The 12276-nt window shown below is 36.5% G+C and overlaps 2 protein-coding genes across 4 annotated transcripts; one reads left to right on the top strand and one right to left on the bottom strand.

The window, feature by feature from the left end:
- Positions 1-585: 585 nt before the first annotated feature.
- LOC130993877 (receptor-like protein kinase FERONIA) lies at positions 586-3305 on the bottom strand. The gene is made up of 2 exons (XM_057918913.1): positions 2725-3305; positions 586-1300 (listed from the first exon to the last, which is right to left on the bottom strand). The coding sequence occupies exons 1-2, from the start codon at positions 3303-3305 to the stop codon at positions 586-588; spliced, it is 1296 nt and encodes a 431-aa protein (XP_057774896.1).
- An 858-nt stretch (positions 3306-4163) lies between these two features.
- On the top strand, positions 4164-6657 carry LOC130995482 (protein NETWORKED 4A-like). 3 transcript variants are annotated; one of them, XM_057920780.1, is made up of 3 exons: positions 4164-4409; positions 4906-4985; positions 5074-6657. In XM_057920780.1, exons 2-3 carry the CDS (start codon positions 4913-4915, stop codon positions 6504-6506), a joined length of 1506 nt encoding a protein of 501 aa, XP_057776763.1. In that variant the 5' UTR covers positions 4164-4409; positions 4906-4912; the 3' UTR covers positions 6507-6657. The 3 variants fall into 3 exon arrangements, with proteins under 3 accessions (XP_057776763.1, XP_057776761.1, XP_057776762.1); XM_057920778.1 differs by having other exon boundaries at positions 4183-4397; XM_057920779.1 differs by having other exon boundaries at positions 4183-4397; positions 4903-4985.
- The last annotated feature ends 5619 nt before the right edge of the window (positions 6658-12276 follow it).

Here is a 12276-nt window from a genome sequence, read left to right as displayed (position 1 = left end):
CTAACAAGTCGTCTCCAATGTCTTTTCCCAATATTTAATTTGTGAAATTGGAGATAGTAGTGTGTCCATTAGTAATTTAATCAATCTTGTAGAGGTTGATTAAATTACTAATGGACACACTATTATCTCCAACTTCACAAATTACAAAAGTGACCGATTCATGGCCGGGTGTGACGCTTAATTAGTTGGCCAACCGATATCATGAATCATGATATCCTATTTTTCTCTATTTTTATTTTATTTTTATTATATTTTTTAGAGAAACATTTTATTTTTATTGTAGTTTAGGAGGTTTAGGAGGTTTTGTGACTTTGTCGAAAGAAGATACCCCTTCGTTCACACAAAAATAATTTATTTTTTAAAATGTTCATAAAAATTAGTAGTTTATTTTTATTTGGGAAAATGTGCAGATAAGCCCTCCTAGGTGTAGCCCTTATAGCGTATATCTCCCCATTCTCACTGTGTGTGTAACTAAAATCCCCAACTCAAGAAAAAGGGTGCAAATACCCCCCTCGCCCTAACCTCCGTTTTCTCACCGTTAGTCAGCATTTTTTTTTTCTATTGGGCCCACCTTCTTCACCATCTTCAAGTCGCCGTAGATTTTCTTAGCCCCGCCCCTGGTATGTATCTCCCTGCTATTCCAACAAATACATTCAAACAAGCTGCTGAAATCTGCCCCGCGAGGTTTGTGTCGATGAGTCGATCCACTTGCCCTTCACGCACACAAAATCGAGCCCATCCGGCCAGGCTATGTTGCTCCTCGTCGAGCTTCACATCCACGGCAGGCCTTCCGGAGAGAAGTTCAAACAGAACCACTCCAAATGCATACACATCGGATTTTCTAGTCAATTGATTGGTTGAAAGGTATTTGGGATCCAAGTAGCCGAAGGTGCCTTTGACGTTGGTGCTGATGTGCGTGAAGGAATCGTTCGAGTGTCCCATTCTGGAGAGCCCGAAATCTGAAATCTTGGCCACCCAGTTGTGGTCGAGGAGGATGTTGGTGGACTTGACGTCGTGGTGGATGATGGCGTGCTTGGTGCCGGTGTGGAAATAGTGCAGTCCTTTTGCGGCGCCCATGGAAATTTGGAGGCGTTGTTTCCACGTTAATGGTGAATTCTCGGACGTGTGGATGATGTGGTCGCGGAGGGAGCCGTGGGCCATGTAGTCGTAGACGAGGATCATCTCACCGTCGTCGTCGTAGTAGCCGATGAGGGAGACCAGGTGGAGGTGGCGGAGCTTGGAGAGCATCTCGATCTCGGTGAGGAACTCGCGGGCGCCTTGGCTGGAGAAGGGGTTGAGCCTCTGATCACTAATTTCTTAGCAACAAATACCGCAACTAACACGATGCAATTGTAGCAAATAATCAGTAACTGAATATCGTATCCACAGGGACTGACACAACAAAATAACTTTAGCTATCCCCTAAACAGACTATAACAGTAGACAGACAACAGAAAGTAGGGATTGATTGACTTAAACTAAAACGCAGATAGCAATAAATAAAAGCACGTAGAAAAATCAAATATTAAAAGACAACTGATCCTAGGGTAGTAAATTCATTAATTAAATCTATGCAATAAATCTATCAATCCTATGTATCAGTTTAATCCAGTTATGATGAGAGATCACTTAATTAATCAATCACTCTCGCTAGAGCAGCAACGATCGTAGATTAGTAAATTATCTATCTCCGTTAGGTCTCAAGAAAATCTACTAACTCCCAATAGCTCCTAAGAATAGCTCTCTATGATCCACCTATCTCCGCTAGGTTTCAAGGTTAAAATCATATCCTACATTCCTGAATCCGCTAAACAGTTATCTCCGCTAGGTCTCAAACCGAATAGCTACACATGCAAATTATTGGCCAGATAATCCACAAGAAATCAAGCACCAGGAATTATGAATCATAAACTGGAAGGCACAAAGGTATTAACAAATAAATCACATAAATTCAATCAACTATTTACAAACCCTAGAATCAGCTAAAGGAAACTAGCCAGACATAATAAAAGAAAGCATAAACATAATTAAAAAGAACACAATTGGAAGAACTGAATTATATAAAAACTAAATAAGAACGAATGTAGCAGCTTGAATCTTCAATCTTGATCCAAGCCTTGAAAAAGGAAAGCAATAAATTCTAAAGCTATGAAATTGAAAAATAAAAGCTGGGAACTGAAAAATGAACCCAAAATAGGTCAAAAGAAGACCTATTTATAGTACCAGGGTAAAATACAGAGTTTGAGCTCGAAAAGGACTTGAAAAACGCATAAAAAACGCAAAAATACTGAGGCGCGGCGGTCTGGCGACGGGCAGACGGCGCTCACCGCGCGGACGCCGCTGGCGCCGAAAACTCGGCGGGCTGCCCGGCGGTCGCCGGATCCTTCACAAATTTTCTTCTTCAGGCGGCGGTCGCCGCGGGGTCGCCGTTGTTTCGCTGCTGCACGCGACTTTCTTGTTTTGGTCATAACTTTCTCGTCCGAACTCCAATTTATGATCCGTTTGCGCTCACGAACTCGTATCGAGACGATCTACAACTTCTAATTCAGATAAGTTTTCCAAATTCGAACTCAATAAACCTGAAATTTCCTTCAAAGTTCGAGTAAGAATCATGTTTCAAAAGATAAAGCAAATTAAGCACAAAACAATCATCCAACACTCAATTTCCTATAAAATTAACATTATATGAACACTAAAAACAATGGAAACATGAGTGTTATCAGCCTCTTGATCGCGACGGTGACGGCGTCGTCGTCGATGAGGGCTTTGTAGACGTTGCCGAAGCCTCCCCTGCCGATGACGAAGTTGTGGGTGACGGTTTTGATGTCGTTGAAAGAGAAGTATTTGTAGAGATCGGAGGGCAGGGAGATGGCAGCTGATGATCCACTAGTTCTGGCGGTGGAAAGTGTTGTCCACGATGACTTGGTGATGCTCGTGGCCGCGTCCTTCATTTTCTGCCGCCGCCGGAGAATGAAGAAGCCAATGGCTGCAACCACCGCAAGTAAGTCGACAACACTCCCTACGACAGCATATGTCACAATGCCGTTTTTCTTCTTCGCTGGCGGAGAAGAATCCACCATGAGCTCGAGGTTGGCGGCTGCAAAACTCCTTGTGGAATCATTGAGTTTGAAAAATTCTAAGCCATTTAGCAACACGCAGGCAAGTGTGTTTTCTTTCTCAAAGAAAGGTTGCAAACATAGGCTAAAGTCTTGCTTTCCACGATATCCGTCATCAAGTCGCCGTAGATTTTCAACGCTCGCAACTTCGTCTTCGAGAATCCGTCTCTCGGAGGCATTATTCACCATTTTTCTTGAGTTGGCTGTATTCAAGAAGGTGAAGAAGGTGAGCCCCACAGAAAATTAAAAAAAAAATAATAATGCTGACTAACGGTGAGAAAACGGAGGTTAGGGCGAGGGGGGTATTTGCACCCTTTTTCTTGAGTTGGGGGGTTTAGTTGCACACACAGTGAGAATGAGGAGGTATACGCTATAAGGGCTACACCTACGAGGGCTTATCTGCACCTTTTCCCTTTTTATTTTTAAAAAAATTATTATTAAATAGTAAATCTTTTTTCTCATTCACAATACAATTAAGTACTATTATTAACCCTATTTTTGAGTGAGACTTTTTTTTTACACTCACAATATATTCAACTATTTTTTATTAAAAGGGAAAATTGCATGTAAATACACGAACTTTGCTCAAAATTCCTATTTGACGTAAAGTTGAGATTTTACAATTAAATACACCAATTTTGTAAGTCGTTCAATTTTGACGCCGATTTTATTTTTCTCAAATTTTAAAATGACGTAGCTCCTACGTGGCTCGCCGGCACACGCCTTTTAGTTCGCCGGACAAATAACAAAACGAAATGAAATCCTAACTTTACGTCATTTTTCCCGATCATCGGAAATGAAATCAACGTCAAAATTGAACAACTTACAAAGTTGATGTATTTAATTGTAAAATCTTAACTTCACGTCAAGTATGAATTTTGAACAAAATTTTTGTATTTACATGCAATTTTTTCTTATTAAAACTCATGCTGTTTCAAAGTATTTTTTTTGGAAACAGTATAAGAAAGAAAAAAAAAGATAGAGAAAAAGGTACTCCACTATTTCATGAATTACTTTGAAATTTTGAACGTTAAAGGCGGGAATAGCGGGCCCGAACTTTTGATGGAGCTCTCTCTCTACAGAGTCATTGTCATGTGAGCTGTGCCCCATTCATATTTTCCCTCTCATCCTTTTCTTCTTGTTTTTGTTTAGGTTCAAGTTCCAACTCTTTCCCTCCTCTTCCTTGCTTCTTCTTCTCTCACTAAAATTCATTTCCCATTTCTACCAAATTTTGTGTCTAATAGGTGTCTCAAATCTCTGTGTTTCTCCGCAGATTTACAAGTGAGTACCAAGGTCACTCCATTTTCTCTCTGCTTTTCTTCATTAAACTGTGTTTCCTCGGCATTTGTCATCCTGTTCATGTATGTGTGTGAAATTTCGTCTTTGCAGAACTTATCATAGTTTCTTGCTGCGCGATTTTGTGTTGTTTTGCTCATTTGATTCGGATTTTGTTCAAGATCTGGTTGCTGTGATGTTCTATTAATTAGATTAATAATTCCTAGGAGGAAATATCTATGCCTAATTCAATATAGGTAAATCTAAACATCAATTTACTAACCTTCTTTAAATCGTGACGTATTAAACAGTTTATGAATATTGCAATTAGCTGAATGTGATTATAGTTAATAATTCTCATTGAATCGACTACTATTTTTGTTTTCGTAAACTTGTTATGATCTTGCTTGATAAAATCTAGGTGCCAGAACAGGCTCAATTCATGAATTTAGAGAAGATTGTGCTCTGACAGATGCTGCTTTTAAGTTACAAACTGTTAATGTTTTTAAAGCAGGGCAAAAATGGAGAATGAAGCGAATTCGCCATCATCAATTCGTATGGAGAATCGTGAATGGCTAGCAGAGAATATCAAGGGTAAGATCTAAACTGCATGTGCAGAATTATGCTTCTTCCATATTTCATGCTGCTCAAACATAATGGAATCCTTGAAATTCAACACTAGGTTTGGATCAAGCTGTCAACGAAATGCAACTGTTGGTTGAGAACCATGGGAAGTTCTCTGTGGAGAATCTTCGAGATGATCAGCTATTGCAGCCTGAATTAATTGCTCGTGTCAAGGAGATCTCCCACAGGCACCATTTGCTTGCTCACCACTACAATGAAACGATGAATTACAAGATAAGTAGTCGATTAAACCATCCTTTTCTAACACCAGACAAGAAGCTGGGCATGCAAAACGTCGATGCCCAAGTTGTTGGTTCAGATTCATCTCTAAGTTCCGGTGGTGGAATTTCGGACACAACTCCAGTTGAAGGCTCTGAGTCTTCACTGATGTCATCGGATTCTGATTCCGAATCATATAACTCGTCCCCCACTGGCAAAATGCTGAAACATGAATTTGTGAGCCTGGGAACTGAGGTTTCAGAAACGGGAGGAATGGTGATGAAGCTCTCCGACTGTGAAAAAGAATTGAAGGTTTCAAAAGAAAAACTTTTTTCTGCAGAAGGAGAAATTGCCAATCTGAAGAGCGAGCTGCTGAAAACTGAAGCACTCATTGCTAAAATGGGAAGCATGGAAGCTCAACTCGTGTCAGCAGAGACTCAGATTAAGTTGCAGGAGGCTGATATGGACAAGGAGACCAAAAAGTCCCTGATGCTCCAAAGGCAGATAGTTGGTTTGGAGACCGAACTTGAGTCGGAGAAAAGACTAGTTGAGGAGTTGCGGGAGAGTGTGAAAAACTACACAGCAAATCTGTCTGATCGTGATCATGTGATAGAGAAGCTCAATGCAGAACTCCAAGATGCTTCGGGGTGTTTTGCTCTGGAGAAATGGCAGCTCGAATCCTCGGTTTCTAACTTGTCCAAACGTCTGGCTTTCCATGAGGGAAGAGCCAATGAGCTGCAGAAGCAACGTGAATCACTCGAAGCAGAGAGAACTGAGATTATAGAAATGCATGAAGCCCTACAAAAGAGCCTGCAAAATAATCTCGAGTCGGTGAACATAGAGCTAACCAAGAAAAACTCAGTGGTGGACACTTTGAGTAAGAATCTTGATGAGCTGAAACTAAACTATGATACTCTAATGGTGGAGAAAGATGGAGTTGATGCAAAGTTACAGACACTCAACACTGATCTAAGTGTTCGCGATGATCAAATTCAGCGTTTGGACTGCATTCTGCTTGAATTGAAATCCAAAGCAGAGCATCTACGCGCAGAGGCTGATTCTGCAAACAAGCTAATATCTGAACTAAAGTCGAGAATTCTTGAGTTAGAGAAAGAGATGGAAATGCAGGCAGTTACTATCTCTGATACGGCTGAGGGGAAAAGGGAGGCTATAAGGCAGCTGTGCTTTTCAGTCGATCATTTCAGAAGCGCGTATCAAGAACTGCGCGAGGAATATGCAATTCGCAAGCGGCCTGCAGCTATGGCGTCGTAGTTCTTGTTTTTTTTTTGGATGAGAGTATATGATCAATATGCTTATTTCTTTTTCACGTTATGTTGCAGCATGTTTTCACGTAGGCTTGTGTAAAATAGTTGATACATTTTCTTTCCCATGGTTTAATCCGTTCCGTATAAGCTTATTTTTTTTATCTTCTTTCCCATGGTTTAATCCGTATTATGTAGTCTAAATTCTCTATACTTTTCTGGTTTTGTTTGCTGGAAGAAACATTCAAGGGATTCTTAATTATCTTTGAGTTAGATGGCTATTAACAATAATAGGAGTTGATCCTCACTTCTTGAACTCTTTCTATTTTTCATGGGTAAATAAATTCATAAAAAAAGTAAAACTTCAAGGAGCAAAGGGGTGGGAGATACCCAAAGGACAAGTCACCAATGGAACTCTCACGATCTTGTGAGTAAACTCTCAAGCTTATAAAGAAAAAAGAGTATGATACAGATAGAGGGCTCCAAATTAAATTCACATTTTGAGTGGTGTAGTGACCCCATCCACATCAAATGGCCTATCTATAAATGCACTTTCCATTCCTTACAATCAAAAGGAGGTGCTTGCATGAGCCTTCTTTTCAAGTCGCAACAACCACCTAATAACAATATTCAGCCTTGTCATCCTTCGTCTTATTCCCCAATTATTTACTCTGGTTTACACTACTCTTTTCTATATAATAAAAATCTTCTCCAACCACCTACTCTTTTCAGATTTTTTTTTATTCGTTTTCAATAATTAACTTGTTGCAAACATTAATAATTAGCAAATAACTTTTTTTGGGGTTTTTTTTATAAAATAATTAGATAGTTATATAGACTTTCGATTAAATTAACTAAATAATAGTATATGTTATAATCAATTGAACTTAACTATATAAATGATGTAGTCAATAATCTTAACAAAATATTGATATCATCAAATACCAAAGTATGATCTATGTTGTAATGGTGTGGTTAATGCAGACAGTGTTTCTTGTTCCTCTAGTCAAAGTAAAGCATGTCAGCTGCAGCTATATATGCACCTCAGAAACAACATACTTTGAGCTGTAGTATTTTGTCCTGCAGTTAGTGTTATGATTTGTTTCCTTAATGTTTATGTGCCAGTTTAGGGCTTAGATGGCTCTTGAAGCCTTATCTAGAATGATTGAATAGATAGTTTATACGTTTTTTGTGAGTAAGTGATAATCGTGAATAAGTGTTGTGCAAATTGCATTGTATATCGCGGTATTTGCTCATATATATATGTTTGGGTATATACAATATGGTGAATAAGGGTAATGATGCATCGATGTCCTACAATAAACTCTAAAAATGTAAGTAAGAGAGAAAAAGGGGAAAATGCAAATTAGAATTAGAGTTAATCTGAAGGGTTAAAAGGAAGGAGAAGGCGCTTGTGCAGGTGGGCAAGGGCGAGCCGAGTGGGCAGGTCGTGGATGTGTTGCTGTAAAGACGAAATTGCCCTCAGCCTAGCCTTGGCTTCGTACACCATCGACCTCACTGCGTCTCCTCTTTCATGCTCCCACAATTCCTACCCTTAATTTCACTTTATTCCTTTCCCAGATCACACCATATATGGAAATTCATTGTCCAAACAATAATTAATATATCCGATCTTAACTAACAACCCTTCATTTTTCACCTCTTTTGATGTAGTATATACTAACTTTCTTATTTAATATACCACAACTTTATAATTAGTTATTTTTAATTTTCAAATACTATAAGAGAATATATATCAATTTACTCTAGCTGTTGTCCTTAAACATACATATAACAAAGATATAACAGGCAAATAAACCTCTTTTTGTATCAATATCAATTAAAAACATGAAGATCGACGTTCATCTAGATTTTTGTTGTGAATTACCTAAGGTGTTTCGTCACTGTAAAATTATATATAAAGCAGAGAACGACACAGTTTCCGCATATTATGATGAATTGAAACATGCAATGAAAGAATTTTGTTGATAAAGTTAGTGTCGGCTTAGTGAATTTGTGTGCAAGTGTTGTGCAGCCATCAAATTATAAAGTAAAAGTTAGCACTTAGCACCAAAACATCAAAAGAAAAAAGAAGGAAAATGAAGATTCCCACTCAACATTTTATTAATTAATGTTATTTGATTGCATGCTCATGAATTCTATCGACGGGCATTAATTATTATTACACCCTACTCCACAATCAAAATATATTATCGTACAAGACTTTTGTGTATGAGATATATCGTAAATGTCATCTAGCATATTAAATCAATATAGATTCAAAAAATATCGTTGAATTATTAAAATATGAAATTATTGTTGAATTATCTTCAACTTGATCATCATTAGGATCATGATCAAATGCTTAATCGTTGTTGAATCAACTCATTTGAAAAATTCATATTTCGCACATAATGTATATCAAATGCTTAAACGTTGTTTACTGCTTTTGAAACGAAGTGAAACATGAGGCATAATTATAAGATTGAAGTAGGGATTTGTGGTTGTTTGTGCTTGGTAGTTTGTTGTGAATCTGTGAGATGGTGCTCTTGAAGTTCAACAAAATGTAATTTGAGGTTTCTTGGTGTGTTTGTTTGTTTTGAGTCCTTGACTGATAATATAGAAATTGAGCAATGGTCTGGAGGTGTGTGGATGTGAAAGCCGTAGCTTGAGTGAAAAGGTGAATCATGGTTGTGGGGAGAAGAAGTGGTGATTGATGGAAACTTTTGAGTCAGGGTAGGAGGAGGAGCAAGAGCCGCCGGAGATGGAGGCAGGGCAGAGCAAGAGGGAAGGAGAGAGATACAGAGGAGGTGACGAGGCAGAGCAACTGAGCAAGGGAGAGAGATGGTGGCTCCCGATTCCATTTCTATTTTTTTCTAACATGGCGCTTGGCCGGACACGTCAAATATCGATCGCCGGATTATTTTTACGGGTCACAAATAATAAAAAAATGAAACGATGGGTATTATTTTGTAAATATGCTTAGGATGGGATATATTTGAGAAAGTGTTAATAGGGGAACGATGGACTATAAACTAATATTTACCCTATTGTTTATAATATAAAATTATTATCAAATATAGAAATATGACAAAATAAATGGAACAATCCAACAAAAAAAACACGACAAGAGAAATGGGAGGGAGGGAAGGGAGTACGACAAAATGTCATGTAGTATCTTCTTTCCACGCCACTACCCCTCAAATATACTCCATCCGTCCACGAAATAAAGGCCTACTTGCCTTTTTGGGATGTCCACAAAAACAAGGCCTACCTATTTTTGGTAAGTTTTTATTCATATTTTAATTGGTGGGTCCCAATAATCAATACATTTTTTCTCCACTCAACTAATAAATAATACACTTTGTGGGTCCCTTTCTCCACTCAATCAATAAACAATACATTTTGTGGGACCCTTTCTCCACTCAACTAATAAAAATACACTTTTTCTTAAAACCCGTGTTTTGGCATGTAGGCCTTTATTTCGTGGACGGAGGGAGTAACTTTTTTTTATTTCTCCAGCTTTATTAAAGCTAGTACCTCCGAATTCAGTTGAGGAGTTACTCACATATTTCATTTTTCTTTGTATTTTAAATATTTAAATATGGGGCCTACTTTCTCAGACCAACTCATCAGATGAATCCTGCTACGGCTACCCGGTGAGATGGGCTCAACTGTAGGCCCAGCATATATATTCACATAGTGGATGTGATTGTACATTTAAAGGCCCACTAAATGGGCTACGGTGACATGGGCTTATCTGCAGGCGGCAGGCCTACCTACCGTTTTTTTTTCTTTTTTTCTTTTTTTATCATTATTTGTATTTTTCAGTTACTTAGTTTTCGACTTGATAAAAATTCGTTCAATCTCGCCACTAAAATACTTTTTTTCTCCTTTTTTAAAAAAGATCAATAATAATTTATCATGCATCGCCTCTCGTTTAATGAAGTTAACAAGTTAAGTTTGAGCTTGACAATAATTTATTCGTGATGTATAATCAATACAAGCTCAGTAAGTAATAAATTTTGAAAATATAAAATTATTAACTATGAACAATTTATATTCCTATATTAATATTAATAATAATTGTATCAATCTTCTAGAAAATTCTATTTGTTATAAGAAAATAATTATTTTCAATGAATATTACCAAAATAATTTATAATTAAAAGAGTAACTAATGTTTTAAATGTAAAACTGAATATAGAAAACTTGTTTATAATCGATTAAAAATTCAAATAAGATTGTAAGCCTTGAAAGTATTCGACAATTAAAGTTTGGGTTGGATTCGATATTAAATTGCGTGATTCTATTCATAGCTCTTAATTTACTCTTTCATATCCCCTTATTTAATAAAATACTAAATATATTAATATTTTTAATATTTATATAAGGGTAAGATAGTATTCGTTCGGTTCGATTATACTCAACTAATCGGATATCAATTAGATTGGACAGAGAAAATAAAAATCAGACCCACATCATGGCCTTGGTTCGGTGGTCCTGTCGGGCCGATCAGGTTTCCAGAAAAAGAAAAAAAACCAAACTTTCAGCCCATCCATCAAAGTCGTTTGTTTCCCTTTTAATGTTTTAAACAATACATTCCATTATTTTAAAACTATCCAAATAATTATAACAATATTGATTTTAATATTGAAAATGATATCTTTCAGAATTAGAAATTATAATAAAATCATTACAAAAATATTACCGTCCTCTTTTCTTTCAAATCATTACTCCTTCCGTCCCTCGAAACTTGAGCAATTTCTTTCCGGCGCGAATTATAAAGAGTTAGTATTTTGTGAGTATTTTGTGAGTTAAATGTGGTAGGTGAAAAAATGAAAAGGTGAATAAAGGCAAAAAAAATTGTTATATAAAGAAAGAGCCCATGCTTCGCAGGACAACTCGAAAAGGAATATTGCTCAAGTTTCGCAGGATGGAGGGAGTACAAAATATTATCACTGCTCTTTTATGATCCAATTAATTACAGAGTTGTCATCGCCATTCAAATAATTATATAATGACTTAATTTTTATTAATATATGTGAGTGTTTGGTTTGATTGTTAAGATTTGATTGATAAAATAATTCAATTTAGTCACATATTTGGTTTGAGTGGTAAGTTGGCCCAAGATGAATGAATGATAATTCATAATATTATATTTGTGTTGATTTTTAGTCATCGCTCAATCTATAATGCAAAATTCTAATAATATTATTACCAAAAATTATGCTATATTCAAACCGAACATGTGATAATTAAGTTGGCGCAAAAACTTGTGTGCGGGTGGCCGCATACTATGCGGTCACCCGCGTATTAAACGTCTATATATATATTTTGAGAGGTGATAAACATAATTGTGCGCTGGTGCGGTGGTGAGAGTCTAATAGTGCTTCTTCATAAAAGACGTGATAAACATAATTCTCTTATCTCCATTTTTTGCGATTTTTTACTTTTTTTTTACACTTTTTGGGTTTTGTTTTTCAGTCTCCATTTTTGCGATTTTTTCCTTTTTTTTTCTTTTCTTTTTCTTTACACTTTTTGGGTTTTGTTTTTCTGGTTTTTTGTTCACATTTTTTTCCTTTTCCTGTTTTATTTATTTATTTATTTATTTATTTATTTATTTGCATTTTTTATATATATATTTTTTCTGTATTTTCTTTTTTTTTTTGCTGTTTTTTTCCTGCTTTTTTACAATGTTTTTTTACTTTTTTATAATAACAATTATTTGAAATAACTATACATATCAATAATTATTTTTATACATATTAATAATTATT

This window comes from Salvia miltiorrhiza, chromosome 7, assembly GCF_028751815.1.
Source record: "Salvia miltiorrhiza cultivar Shanhuang (shh) chromosome 7, IMPLAD_Smil_shh, whole genome shotgun sequence".
Lineage (NCBI taxonomy): Eukaryota > Viridiplantae > Streptophyta > Magnoliopsida > Lamiales > Lamiaceae > Salvia > Salvia miltiorrhiza.
Note: the sequence above shows the minus strand (reverse complement) of the source record. Positions and strands in the feature narration are given on the sequence as shown.